The sequence below is a fragment of the Ailuropoda melanoleuca genome, chromosome 5 (genome assembly GCF_002007445.2).
Source record: "Ailuropoda melanoleuca isolate Jingjing chromosome 5, ASM200744v2, whole genome shotgun sequence".
Lineage (NCBI taxonomy): Eukaryota > Metazoa > Chordata > Mammalia > Carnivora > Ursidae > Ailuropoda > Ailuropoda melanoleuca.
The window spans coordinates 2,698,276-2,712,044 of record NC_048222.1 but is presented as its reverse complement, the minus strand read 5'-3'; the positions used below and the strand labels follow the sequence as shown (position 1 = coordinate 2,712,044).

Below are 13,769 nucleotides of genomic sequence, written 5' to 3'. Positions count from 1 at the left end.
AAACACATTCTCTGCTGAGCAGGGAGCCCAATGTGAGGCTCGATCTCACGACCCATGAGATCATGACCTGAGCTGAAACCAAGAGTCAGACAATTAACTGGTGAAGCCACCCAGGTGCCTCAAAATGGTCTGATATTTTAATTTTCGTTTTCTCACTTATTGCTTAGGTGAATTCTCTCCCCACCCCCGCCTCTCATACCCTCCCATTTCTTAGTCATTTGTCTTTCTTTTGGAGGAAGTTGCTAGTTTCCATCCTTTATTGCCTATTTGCCATGTTAATCTTCTGTCTTAATTTATATATATTCCCCACACATGAACAGTATTAATCATTTGCCATGTGCTCCATGGGTGTAACTTTTTTTTTTTTTTTAAAGATTTTATTTATTTATTCGACAGAGGTAGAGACAGCCAGCGAGGGAGGGAACACAAGCAGGGGGAATGGGAGAGGAAGAAGCAGGCTCATAGCGGAGGAGCCTGATGTGGGGCTTGATCCCATAACGCCAGGATCACGCCCTGAGCCGAAGGCAGACGCTCAACCGCTGTGCCACCCAGGCGCCCCCATGGGTGTAACTTTTTAAAATTTTTTTTTTGTTGAGATAAAATTGGCATATAACATTATATAAGTTTCAGGCATACAATGTAATGATTTGATAGCTATATATTCTGAAATGATCACCACAGTAAGTCTAGTTAACGTCTGTCAACATCCAGTTCCAATTTCTTTTACCCTCTGATGAGAACTTCCAAGATTTACTCTTAGCAGCTTTCAAATACACAATACGGCCTTAACTATAATCACCATGCTGTGTGGCCCCACTCTTTTTTTAAGATAGAGGTGTTTAAAAAAAATAAACAAACTTGTATTTATTTATTTTAGTTTATTTGTTCATGACTGAGAAACAGATAAAAGGATGTGGTGATCATTTATCCTCCCAAGGACAGGTGTGGGGAGGCCACCACTCACTATGTCCCTGTCCCTCCAGGTGTCAATGAGGGTGGGAGGTTCCCCAGGCAGAGCAGAGGTCCTCAGCTTCCTCATGAGTGAGGACAAACCCGTGTTCCCCATGCCCTTCCCAGATAAAGGCCCTCATGCCACGTTTATCTTTCTCTGCCATAAAGCTTGTGTTTGTTAAAATATGTGTTTTGAGAATTAATATTGTTTAATGATATTCTAACCCAAAGAATTTTAAGCTGCCCTTCCTAAGAGATGTGTGTGTTGAAATGTTGGTTTGTTTTTTTTTCTCAAAAAAAGAGGATTTCTTAAAGGATTTCATTATTCTTGCAGATTTTTCCGTAGTATCTGAAAGGTTTGAAGATTCACAGTAACTCAGATTACACTGCAGTTTTAATCTTTTGCTGAATTTGACTAACATTTGTATTTTAGTTCTGTGAAAACATGTATATTCATGGCTCCATGCTTTTTAAATCTCCCCATGACATCCCCACTGTCTCCAAATACCCTTTCTCTTCCTCAGATGTTAGCTAAATGATAGTTTTCTGGATTTCTAGTAAATGTCCTGCTGGTTGCCAGATTATGTCAATGCAGGGCCATCTGGTACTACCTTTTTCCAGCTGTAAATACTCCAATAATAAATATGAAGAATGGTCAAAATCTCTAGACAGTCAGAATCGAGAAAGGCACGTAGATTTGGGTTTAGTTTGGGTTGTAAGAGCCCTGGTTTTTTCCCATCCTATGTTTTTGTAATTTCCTGCTATTAGTGTGCCTATTAACACAGGCGTCACGTGGACGTGGGCTCAAGAGGTGGGGGAGGAAGTCCTTCATTCTGTTTTAGTAGCATGAAGCTGAGCTGAGAATATAATTCTCTCCTGATTCTGTTCAGATGTTGGCCAACTGCCAAGCGCCCACACTTGTCAAGGAGCATTTTCCTGTCAAGACTAATTTGACCTTCTATTTTTGGAATTTATTTGCTGAGTTTTGTTATACCTCACTAAGGAAGTGATTTTACAAAAGATTTTCTTGATGAGAGACCGTCTGGTATTCTCCATGCTTGGGACTCAATTATTCCGATACAAAATACGCTAGTACTACTAATAACAGTACACGCTGAGGGAAGTTAGTCGTTTAAACAATCTTAGATGTTACCTCCAGAAATTAACCTCCTATAGGCCATCGCAAGTTCCTTTTATCTAGCATAGTTAATCAAATCTCCAGCTCTTCACTGCCAAGCTCCTGTTTCTTACCTCTTTGATAGAACCGGCCTCACTGGATTATGATTATTTGACTGTGTCTCTCGTTGCACTGGCTTTTCAAGGGTAGCGTGGTATCCCCTGGGTCTCAGAAGCCCATGCCTGGTGGACAGTCGGTCTTAGATAAACTTTGGTTGCAGTGAATAAATACTCCTTGTGTAGTGCTGATTTTTCATGCTGGGATTTATTTAGTTTCCTTCTTGATGGTCTTTGAACTTTTCAAGGGCAACAAATGGGTCTCATTTACATTTATTTCCCAATCCCCAGCATTTTATAAACATGTACACTTAATAAATGTTGAATTGATAGCCAAGAACTTCTTCCTGATACTTAACTAAAACATTTTTCACTCTCCACTTCTCTCTCTTCTCTGTCTACAGTACCCAGAGGCAGTCACCCCTGAGAAATGGCTCAGTCATCTTTATCAGACACACACTGCAGTCTGTTCTTGTAACCCCCCAAAGCTAGAGGATAAGATAACAACCCTTTCATCAGTACTACGCACCAAATATGCTAAACTTAGAGCAGAGACCTGCTCCAGCGTGGAGCTCTACTTGGGACCCTCTGCTTTTTTCTTGGCCTTGCTGCATCCTGCTGCTGTGACCAACTCTGGCTCCCACGGGCAGGCCCTACCCCTGTCCCTTATCCCTAGGAAGGTCTGTGCGAGTGTGGGCCAAAGCCCCCTTCCCTGTCTCTCTATAGGGTGCTCATGACAGGCTGAGATTTTCGAGAAGAATTTTACTGAAAAAAAAAAAAAAAACCACACTATGAATGTATATCCAGTTTAGAGATTGCTGTATTTCAGAAATATGCAACTTAAAACTGAACCGTAGAGACATGAAGAGCTTTGTTATGTCCCCTATCCCTGTTACCCTAGGAATGAGCATCAGTGCTATTGTGTATACTGACCTCTTTGAATCCCAGTGAGCGGCCAGACTCTTCTGGCCTCCCATTTTGTAGTGACCACCTTCTGGAGCCTCTGCCTCCCCCGTGGAGAGAAGTGGCCCGAGGAGAACCCACCAACAGACGTGCCTCCATGACTGTTACCCACGTAGAAAAGAACATGGCTCTCACCTCACAGAACACTCTTGCCCTCCTCATGTATTTATTCTTTGTTTCTTGAGGTGGCAGTAACCTGTTCAGTTCAGTTGACTTCGACTTGAGCCATTTATGTTATGTGTGTAAATAGTGTATAGAGTGTTAACTATCCGTTTTCCCTTTTGATTGCTTTTTGTATACAGATCGTGTTCTCACTCTTTGTAAAAATCCATTTCCCTCTGAATTTTGCCTTGAGTACAATATATGAGATAGAACAGTTATCTGACTCCTACATTAACTTCTGAGTACTTTAAGTAGTGAGAAGGGCCTGGAGGCGTACCTACATCGCTTAAATCCCGTACACCAAGTCAGAAACAGCAAGCTGAATTAAGAGAAAGATGGAAATGACCAGTTAGACTTGCATGCATCATTCTAGGACCTCCACATCAAATCCTTTCCATCCACATCAGAAGTGGAACAGAATGAATCCAGTTCTGTCTCTTTCTTCTGTGCAGTGAGATAGCTGTGTCTGTGACTCTCCTGTTCTCCCCAAGGGGAGGGCAAAAGAAGACAGTCCTACCTTTGGGGACAGTACTTGTGCTAACCTCAGTCCTGCAGTTTGATGGGGCCATTTATAGACGCTCCCAAAGCTTCTTTTGTTTCCTGGAGTGGAAATTGAGCTGAATCTTCTCCATGTTGCAGGGGTGAATCACCTTTCTCAGTCACTCAGTGCCAACCCGTTGACCGCCACCACCCTTACCCATCTCGACCTCTCAGGGAACGTCCTTCGTGGAGACGACCTCTCAGTAAGTTTTCCTTTCCTCACGGTCATGTGCAAAGACGCTGTATTCCATAAGCCTGGAGTAATTTGCAAACATGGTTTTCCCCAGCTCCCGTTATCATGATACTTTCAGATCATTTAGTTATGAGCTTACGACGTGTTGTAGAGAAAAAGTCCAGAGCCGTCTTTAATTAAATGTAATCTAGCACATAGATGTTTTCCCCTGTTAACTTAATGTTGCTGAAGTGTGAATTCTTAGAAATATTTTTTCTGAAGGACTTTTTTCCCCCTTCATTTTAACCATTATTGCACTTCTTAAAATTGCCTGATAACAAAGATTGGAAATGTAAACTGAATGATTTCATCATTAAATAATATTGTAAAGAAGACAGGTGGGTTTTTTTTTTTTTAATAGTTTGCAGTTGAAAGAGGATATTGGGATAAAGTCCAGTCCTATATTCCATGAATACGGTAGGGAGAGGGAAGGGTTGGGAATACACAGGGGCCACTCTTTAAATAAGTTCGAGTTTGAAGACAAAGAGTTTCCCCTCAATGATAAGATTTTTCGTGCAGCCGAATCAGTAATGTCAATGTTTGGCAGATCTTACTGGTGCAGTGAATTAGGTGTGGTCTCGCTGTCAGATTTGGTGAGTTGTCCCCTCTGGTCACCATGATAGAATTGAGAAGAAATGCCCCCTTACCATGTGGAGCCTACAAGTGTGCGTCTTCGAAGGATCTTCGTGTGTGTCCCACCTCTTTATGGGGGTGAAAACCATTGTGAAATTGATTCTCATTTCTCTTATGTTTTACTTTCCTGGTAAGGCAGGGAATATTGCCACAGTCCTTTTTGTAGGCTTTCTTCCCTCTCCCTGATACTTGAACCCATTTTAAGCAATACTGTTTCTGGGTGTGCTGTGACTTTTTCAATGCATGGCCCTGTGTTAGTTCACCTTCAGTGATGATTCATGAATCTGCTCCCTCCCCAGATAAACGGAGTCCAGTGGGAAACCACTAAGACATTACAGGGGCAAACTAGAGAAATAGAGAGAGGGTTAAAAGTGGAGCCCAAAGATTCAATACTAAGACTCTGCTAACATAGGGGCATTTACTGTATCAAGGTAGATGACAAAGTAGCCCAGGATTTTTTCACTGGCTGAGAGTGGGTCTTGTTCCAGCTGGCCTCAGCGGAAGGGGAAGTGGAACCATGAGGTCTGCGTGAGTGGGCTCCCAGCCCTGGACAGGTTCTGGGAGGTTCTGGGAGCCCTGCCGCAGGTGCAGGGAGGGGCTTACCCGGCCCCTGCCTTCAGGGCAAGCCGCCTAGCTGGACCTGCCTCTTTGGAGAGGTTTTGGCCAAGTAGGGTCTTATCAGCAATCGAGGGTGATTAGAGCTCCCCCAGCTGGTGGCCTGGAGGAAAACCACATGCCCCGCAAAGCCGGAGAGAAGCAGAGATCTTTACAGAAGTGAGAGCGAATTATTTTTCTGGATCAGAATGTCTCATAACCCAGTCTGTTGTGTGTGCCTAGTTATTCTGAAGTATTTACAGGCCGATCTTGTGCTTTTCTGAATTCCTTGGTGGAGAGGGTTTTGCTCAAGCGTGATAGAGCTAATCCACCGCAGTGCGAGCCTTTGCTAGGGACCAGGGCACCTCGACGTCGACGTAAGCTGGCTTGTTTTTGCAAGGATCTGGTGGCATCCAGAGAAGCTAAGAAGAATTTAGCTAATTTCCTGGTGGCAGGAGCTTGGAGTCAGTTTGTTATTGGTGGACTCTAGCAGTTGCTACTCTCACAGAGCATTTAGAAAAGAACAGAGGGTTCTCAGATTTACCGTTTTGATGGCCTTGCCCAGGAATAAGGGGAGAGTTTACACAATATGACCCTTCGAAACCTGACATGACCTAAGCTAATAGTGCCATAAGACCCTTTCTTGTTAGATTTTGGAAGTAACTAAGGATAGAAAAATCATTGTGTTGGACGAAAGAGAGTATAGCCTGAGACCATCTGATGGTTCAAATTCAAATTAGTGGATCTTTGAACACTTTTGAAAGTGATTAGCATTTTGATAGAGTGAGTGCTATTCAGGTGGTATTTTAATCTCAGCAGTTAAAATTAATTAGCACTGCTCCAAAATTATAAAAATGGAGCTAATCAGGAAAACCAAGTCATGTGTAACAAAAGGGGGTTTGGCAGTCAAGAGTTCATTTGGCCTTTTTTTTTTTTTTTAACTCAAACATAATTTTATTTTAAATATTCTTTGGAACTTTGCTCTCAGGGAAGGCCATGGAATGACATGAAATTCTGCTCATCCTCTTGGGAAGAGTAGAGAATGGTTATGGGAAGATTTGGGCAACTTCTTTTTAAAATATTAACGCGCACATGTGTGTATGTCCAGATCCTAATGTGTTTATTTTTTGTTTTTTATTTCAAGTGCATGTACAGTTTTTTGGCCCAGCCAAATGCCATTGCTCATCTGGATTTATCCAATACAGAATGTTCCCTGGACATGGTAATGGTTTTCTGATACTGTGCTGGGGGTGTCAGAAGCAGCCATTTGGGGGGATAGAGGGCTTTCTCGCTAATAAAATATTCTCTTAGGCCTCGAAATAGTTGAAACTAAGAGTGCCTTCTCTCTTTCGTAGGTCTGCACGGCTCTTCTCCGGGGATGCCTCCAATATTTAGCTGTGCTCAATCTCTCCAGAGCTGTCTTTTCTTACCGGTACGTGTTTATGCCTGCCACCATTGTCATCTGGGAGTGTCTTCCTCCCAGAGAAGGTTGTAGTGATCTGAAACAGAGTGATAAAGAATGCGTGTTTGAAGGGAGGTGGCCTTAATCTGTAATCGGTGAATACGAGGCCTTGAAAGTGCAAGTTTTTGTTGTATTTTTTCACTGCTGTGTGAGGTTCTTAGCAATCACTCCAGGCTGCTATGTGAACTGTCTAATAACTGCTTGTCCCATGAGGACAGGCACTCTCTCTTAAAACAGTAAAAACTCTTTTAGAAGGGACTTCTCAACAATGAACTTGGAAGCAAGTATAAACTCCCTCTGGGGAGCAAAGCGTATGGCCGGCCCCAAACTCATGAATTTTTTTAAATGATTTTTTTAAAAAGATTTATTTATTTATTTTAGAGAGAGAGAGAGAGAGAGAGAGAGCCAGGAGGGAGGGGCAAAGAGAGGGGGGAGAGAGAATCTCAAGCAGACTCTGTGCTGAGCGTGGAGCCTGATGCGGGGCTTGATCCCACAACTGTGAGATCATGACCTGCACCAAAATCAGGAGTCAGATGCTTAACTGACTGAGCCACCCGGGGACCCTCAGATTCATGAATTTTAATTTGTACAATTGGAGGCCCAACCTGAGCACCTCACTTCTACCTTCCTGACTTAGAATTGTTTGCAGTGTAAGGCATTAGATTAGAAACAGCAAGTATTCACAAACGGCAGCAACTTAGAATAGATGGAAAAGAAAGGAAAGTCATCAAAAGTACATGGGTTATGTGCCTATGGAATTCTGGGATCATCCAATTATTAATACAGTACAACCCTTAGCATTTGAAATGATGACCATAGATCATAAAGAATATTTTCATCATTGTGTGCTTTTTAATAATAGGGAGAATTGCTGACTACTAGAACTATCTCCATTTTAATAAGTTACCATTTCGAAAGCTTTATATATTCAAAGGAATAACCCTCACTTCTTTGGAAAATTTGGTTGTTCAGCCTACTTTATTCTAAAGTTGTGCCTCGCAAATAAATTATTCCATATTTTAAAGCACGGTTGGTCCATTACTTCAACAGTGAAGTAAATCTTTACAGTAGCAAAACTGGGCCACAAATGCCTCAATGGAATAAGATCAGAGAGTGTGAAGGCTTTATAATGGTGGGAGGAGTTGAAGGTTTTCTAAGACACTATTTCGAGGGCCTTCAGGGCAGTAATTGAGACTGCGCAGTCACCTCATGTATTTGAAAGCCTCTCATGAAGCCATGCTTTGAGGGGGCTGTGATTGAGCAGCTGAGTTGGGAAGATGATGTCATAGAATATAAAAATGTTCACATAATCAGCTTTTTTGCGTTCACATACTGTGAATTCTGTGATGAATGGTCTTTTTTAAAAGATTATTTGAGAGAGAGAGAGAGAGCATGCACGGGAGTGGGGGGAGGGGCAGAGGGAGATAAACAGACTCCCCACGGAGCCTGGAGCCTGATGTGGGGCTCCATCCCAGGATCCTGAGATCATGACCTGAGCCGAAATCAAGAATCAGCCGCTTAACTGACCGAGCCACCCAGGCGCCTCCTCTGTGATGACCGGTCTTCAGTAGAGCTGTTAAGCTTACGGAGCAGGACCATGCTAACAATCACCTTGTCCAAGTGAGAGGTTGTGATTAAATACCCAGCGCATTACCTAGATACAATCCTAGCAAGCCCTTCATAATTTTTCTTGAAATTGATGGATTTACACTGAGCTGTGGACTGTCAACCAGACTTTTCATACTTTTGTTCCTAAGTGTATCAGTCAGGATAGGTTAGGTTGCTCTGTAGTAACAAATTGTCCTCCCTTCCCACGCCCATCTCCATGGCTTTCAGCAGTGGTAGTTTTGTGACATGTCCCTTGTGGCCTGGCCACATGCCTCTATTCTAGAAGACAGATCTGTAGCCATGCAGCGGAGGAAAAAGAGCCACAGCTCATGCTGGCTGGGACAGCTTCTCTCTGGAAGTCACACATATCGCTTGTGTTTGATGTGATGTCCCCTTGGCCAAAGGGACTTGCGTGGCCAAGCCTGCCAGCAGTGGGGGGATGAAGCATCGTCCTCCCACAGAGCTGGGCAGTGAATATTTGGAAACATCGGTACGGTAGACACCTAGACAGAGTAGCAGTAGGAGAAGTATCCTCAGACAGTATTTTAACAACATTTGCTCATCAGAAACAAACAGGAATATACAAGCTTATATTGTTCCACCATTGGGAACCAGAGTTCATTGGAAACATCTAATATATATTCTACCAGAATTCTCTTTCCTCTTAAATTTATTTTTCAACTTCTTAGAGATTCTGGTTGCTTAGCTAGTTCTTCTCAGGTAGCCTGAAATTATCTTGTTTTAAAATCTTTTTCTAATACAGACAGGTTTTCCTGGACCTCTGTGCAGGAAATCTTGTTGAATGTTAAATGGTTGAGCTAGACCGCTAGCCTGGCCTCTGCCCTGAGACTCTGAATCCGCCCACAGAGTATGAATAACTACCACTAAGTGTTTACTCTCCATCAGTGCTTTTCGCATGTGGACTTACTCAATCCTGCCATCACTTCTAGCAGAGAGAACAAAACAAGCGAAGGGTTCACATTCCAACTTTGACTCTGGGCTGTTGTTTTCCCAAAACCCTCCTAGTGTGGCATTGGCTCTGCCTTCTTTTTGAGATGTATGATTTCTACCATAAAAACAAGGGCACATATTTGCAGTTTATAGCCATCTCCTTTGGAGTTTTGTCTTTATTTGAATATTTGGCCTGAAATGATGAGATTTGCGCCTGTGAATGTAAGAGCTGAGCAGGATATTTGATGCACAGGCTTCATGCCAGTCAGGCTGTCTGTGTTGTTCCTGAGTTCGACATTAGGTCACATCTTGTTGCATCTGAGACAGGCCTCGTCTAAGAGTTTTGCCAAGTGCATGTAGCGATCCTTAGTATTCAGTGCCACCCAGAGGGAGAGCTCATTAAATTGTAAGACATAGACATCCTTTTTGACCTCCAGTTTCTTAAAAATTCAAACAAGGAGATCTATGGGCAAAACACATTTTGAGATCATTGGCTACAAAGAATGGCAGTAGTTTTAAGGACTTAAGTGAAATGTCTTAACTTCTCTTGCATCCTTCCTTTGATGGTATTGGACTTATTTAGCTTCCAAACATTTTGTTTCTTTTTACCTTTAAATTTCTACGGAAAATATAATGGATTCATGGATTTTTTTCCTAGTGTCTAAATAACGAATGGGTAATTTTGCCAGTCTGGAAGTGGGGTACTGACCCCAAGCATAACTGCTGGTATGATGCTCATGTTTTGTTTTTCAGGAAAGGAAAAGAAGTACCCCCGTCCTTCAAACAGTTTTTCAGTAGCTCCCTGTCTCTGATGCAGCTCAACCTTTCAGGCACAAAACTGTCTCCTGAGCCTTTAAAGTGAGTCATTAATCCTTATTTTCTCTAGAGCTTTTAACATTCAGTTTGTTATTATGAATGTGCTTGAGGGAGGGAAAGAAGAAGACACGTAATCCTAAGGCAGGCAAAGCAGATGAAAATGCCTTTCTCACTTTGGGACACAAAAGAAAATCACATTCTTTTTTGACTACGTTGTGCACTGTTGATATTATTGCATCTTCTGTGGAAAAAAAATCTTCCCTCGGGTTGTGACCTTGGCAGTGGTGACTGATCTTCTGTAAAAGTTGTGCTCCCAGGTACCACTGCCTTTAGGTTAACCTCTGTTCAGCCCACTTTGGGTATTTTCGTGTGTGTTCTAGTCAATATTTATTCTCTGTGTTTCTCCTAACCGTAATAAACTCTATACACAGTGTGGGTGCTACAGAGTCAGTTTTTAGGCGCTTTAGTTCCTGAGTTACCTAGGTCATTAGAGGCCTTCTGTTTGGTGTGTTTACTTGGCAGTTAACTCAGGTAATGGGTTGATATCCCTAGCAGTGAAGTTAAACTCTTTAACTAAAATAAGGTGTGAGGACAGTTTGTCATCCTTGAAATTTCTGTTCACATTGCCAGAAACAATCAGAAGGGCTATAGTGTCAAATTCTCTTCGAGCCTGTAGAACGTATTTTCAAGTACTTATGAATGCGTACGCGTCATATACGTTCAAATGCATGCACAGATTTCTCCTTTCCCCAGCTAGCATGTAAATCAGCATTAAATTTTTCCCTTGTAATTTGTATAACATGTTAAAATCAGTGTCTGCTATTCATTTTACTAGAAAATTAGTCTTTATCTGATTTGTGTCTTGCCTTTTTTCTTTTTGAGAGGCGTGAAATTGATTGCAGTATCTCATGCCACTGTAAGACCAAAACAATGGATGTCTTTAAGGATGGTAGATGTAGTCAAGTGTTAAGAAAAAAATCCGATGGTATGTGGCAGGCCTTTTCTTTTTTAAACATTGAGTTAATATATTAGAGGTCTGTAAATGTAACATCTCCAAATAGTAAAAGATTCACGATGAGGCTATTTGTGTGGATATTAATCAAACTAATGGAATCAGTATTCTAAAGGGGGAGCCATTATAATTTAGTCATATTTATTTCACTCACTCATTCATTCAACTGATATTGATGGAGCATTTACAATGTGCCGGATACGAGGAGGGCACTGGGTAGAAAGCAGATCCAGACTGATCCTTGCTGTCAGCGTATGATAGGAAATCTGCTTATTCAGAAGTTACTGACAGGTGCACAGTATTCTAGTTCTTTCAGTGTTCTTGATCCTGTGAAATACAGAGTAGCTCTTCATTGATGAGCATTATTGATTTTATAGAATATTTCACGCTACCACAACACTGGATTTTACTGTACTCTTTATTATAGAGACTTGCTGATAAAAATTATACCTCAAAGTTATTTTGTAATTATTAAATCCTGTGACCTGTTATTTATGTGAATATTTAGTACTATCCTGCCAGTAATCTCTTCAGCTCTGTGTATCACTTAATAAAAATCTTAACGTGAGGGAAAGGCTCCATGGCTGAAGATTCTGTAAGCAAAATTCCACACGTACACTTAATGTGATGCTAGAACTTGAAAAGATAGAGCAAAACTGAGGTGTTGGGGTTTACCTGTGACGGGGTGGGAATGGAAGAGAGCTTGCAAAGCAGGACCCCGCTTTAGACGCTGACCGGCTGCCTGTATGTGGGCCGTCCCCTTCAATGTTGACAGCAGTTGTGAGCGGGTGTTGTGATTCCTAGTTTGGAGTTGAAGAAACGGAGGCCCAAGTTCAGTAATTTGCCCAGGGGTTTCCCAGGCAGCAGACTTGAGATGGAGCGTAGCATGTAGGGGACGGAGGCTGGGACTTCTGTCCCTGTGTCCATCAGTCCTTTGCATGTAGTCCGCCTCTGGAAGGATGTGGCCTGGACGAGGCACGTTTCTTCAGCCAAGGTTGTGCCCTGGAGAAGGACTGACCGCCGAGGGGGTTCTGGGAGGTGCATCGTGGTGCCCATAGCAGCCGCGGGCTCCCGACGTGCCTGCCCCACCACCTTCCCCTGCAGAAGACGGGCAGGCAGAGACCCTAGCCTGTTGAAGGGTTGGGGGTCAGCAGCCTTAAGAGAATATGTGAAAGCAGTGCAACTTCTTTTGAGAGAAACCCTCTAAGTTTGGACATCACCGTGTTCTGCAGAAGTCTCCCGCAATTTGGAGCTTCTTCAAAAGCAACACAAAGAATATGAGCGCTTACTTCATAGCTGTGTTTTTTCCTTGCAGACCTGTCAATCCGCAGTAAAGTATCTCAGGGCTTTTAGTAAAGAACGCGGTGACATTGTTCCTTGGTGCTTCTTAAAATCTTCAGAACAGTGTGGTCCTCGTGCGCCTCGAGGATGGTCCCTGTTCCGGCATCACTCAGAGCGAGGCCTGAGGTCCTGTTTGCTGCTCATGCTGGCGCTTTGCTTTCATTCCCCACCCCGCCTGCCCCTGCTTCCCTGTGCCCTTCCTTGCTCCCTGTCACATGGCCCCCCTTCTCCGCATCTCCTGGGATGAGTATTTTTGAGAAACCTATTGCATGAGCTACTCAAAAATCCTAATTAGCATCATACATCCGAAGCGGGCGAAATGAAATACAAATTCTCTTGCCCAGTGTTGCAGTGATGACAGAGGATTGAAGAGGACAATCGTTAGGGCAGCTTTTCCATCACTGGGTGAAAAGCGACAATGCGTGCTGCTGTAGCAGTTCCCCAGTGTGTGCCAGGCCTCGTCGTCGTGCCCTTTGATTTTGTTTTACAGTTGCTGTGGGTTCTTTGTATTTACCAGTCTCAGGAGCTGTTACGTCTCATCACTGGTCTTCTGAACCGTCCTTAAGTATCTGAAGGCACACTGTTGTTTCCTTGGCCTTAATCTACATGTCAGACGAGCAGGAAGAGTTTCCCTTCCACATTAGCACTGTAAGAAGAGAGTGTTGAAAAACATGGCTAGGTTCTAGAAACTCAGCACATATTAGAACTCGAAGGGACCTCTTTGGGAATGTGCCGACTGTCCCATTTTGCTGATGAGCACCTGAGACAGGACAGAAAAGTGACGTGTGATGTCCTGGGAGCCACACCACTGTCAGTACAGTGCCAGGACCTAGGGACTCGCCTTTGGGTTCTCAGTCCCAGGTGCTTTCAGTGGCTCAATACTGCCCCCAAGAAGGAAAGGGGGGGAAAGCACTTATTGGGGAAAGAGAAGCAACTTAATAAGTAATTAAAAAGAAGCAGGTGCACAGATGAGATCTGCCCAGGCTTTCTCATTGGCCGGTGTTGAGGATAAGGATAAGGGACTGGTGAACTGGGTTGAAGGAATGAGAAGAAAGGCACTACCCACCTCCAGCCGTCTTTCCTGGAAGCAGCCCAGCTCGTGGGCTCCACGTGCATGGTGGGAGCTCTCTTGCTCAGTGGGTGGATGAGTCCAGAGAGTCACCGGAAGGGGGGATCCCAGAGACTGGCATGAAAGAGGTGCCTTCCCACCTTGCTCTTACCCCAGGGTATTTGTGGGGTATACGGGGTGGAGTAAATGGGAACATCAAGAA

The 13,769-nt window shown here is 43.3% G+C and overlaps 1 protein-coding gene across 1 annotated transcript in view; it reads left to right on the top strand.

Annotated features, from left to right (window-relative positions):
• Positions 1-13,769, top strand: part of CARMIL1 (capping protein regulator and myosin 1 linker 1) — a 301,196-nt gene that overhangs the window by 170,670 nt on the left and 116,757 nt on the right. The window contains exons 13-16 of the mRNA XM_034660237.1: positions 3,949-4,052; positions 6,453-6,530; positions 6,664-6,740; positions 10,083-10,187. Coding sequence (XP_034516128.1) covers positions 3,949-4,052; positions 6,453-6,530; positions 6,664-6,740; positions 10,083-10,187 — 364 coding nt within the window. The remainder of the gene's footprint in view (positions 1-3,948; positions 4,053-6,452; positions 6,531-6,663; positions 6,741-10,082; positions 10,188-13,769) is intronic.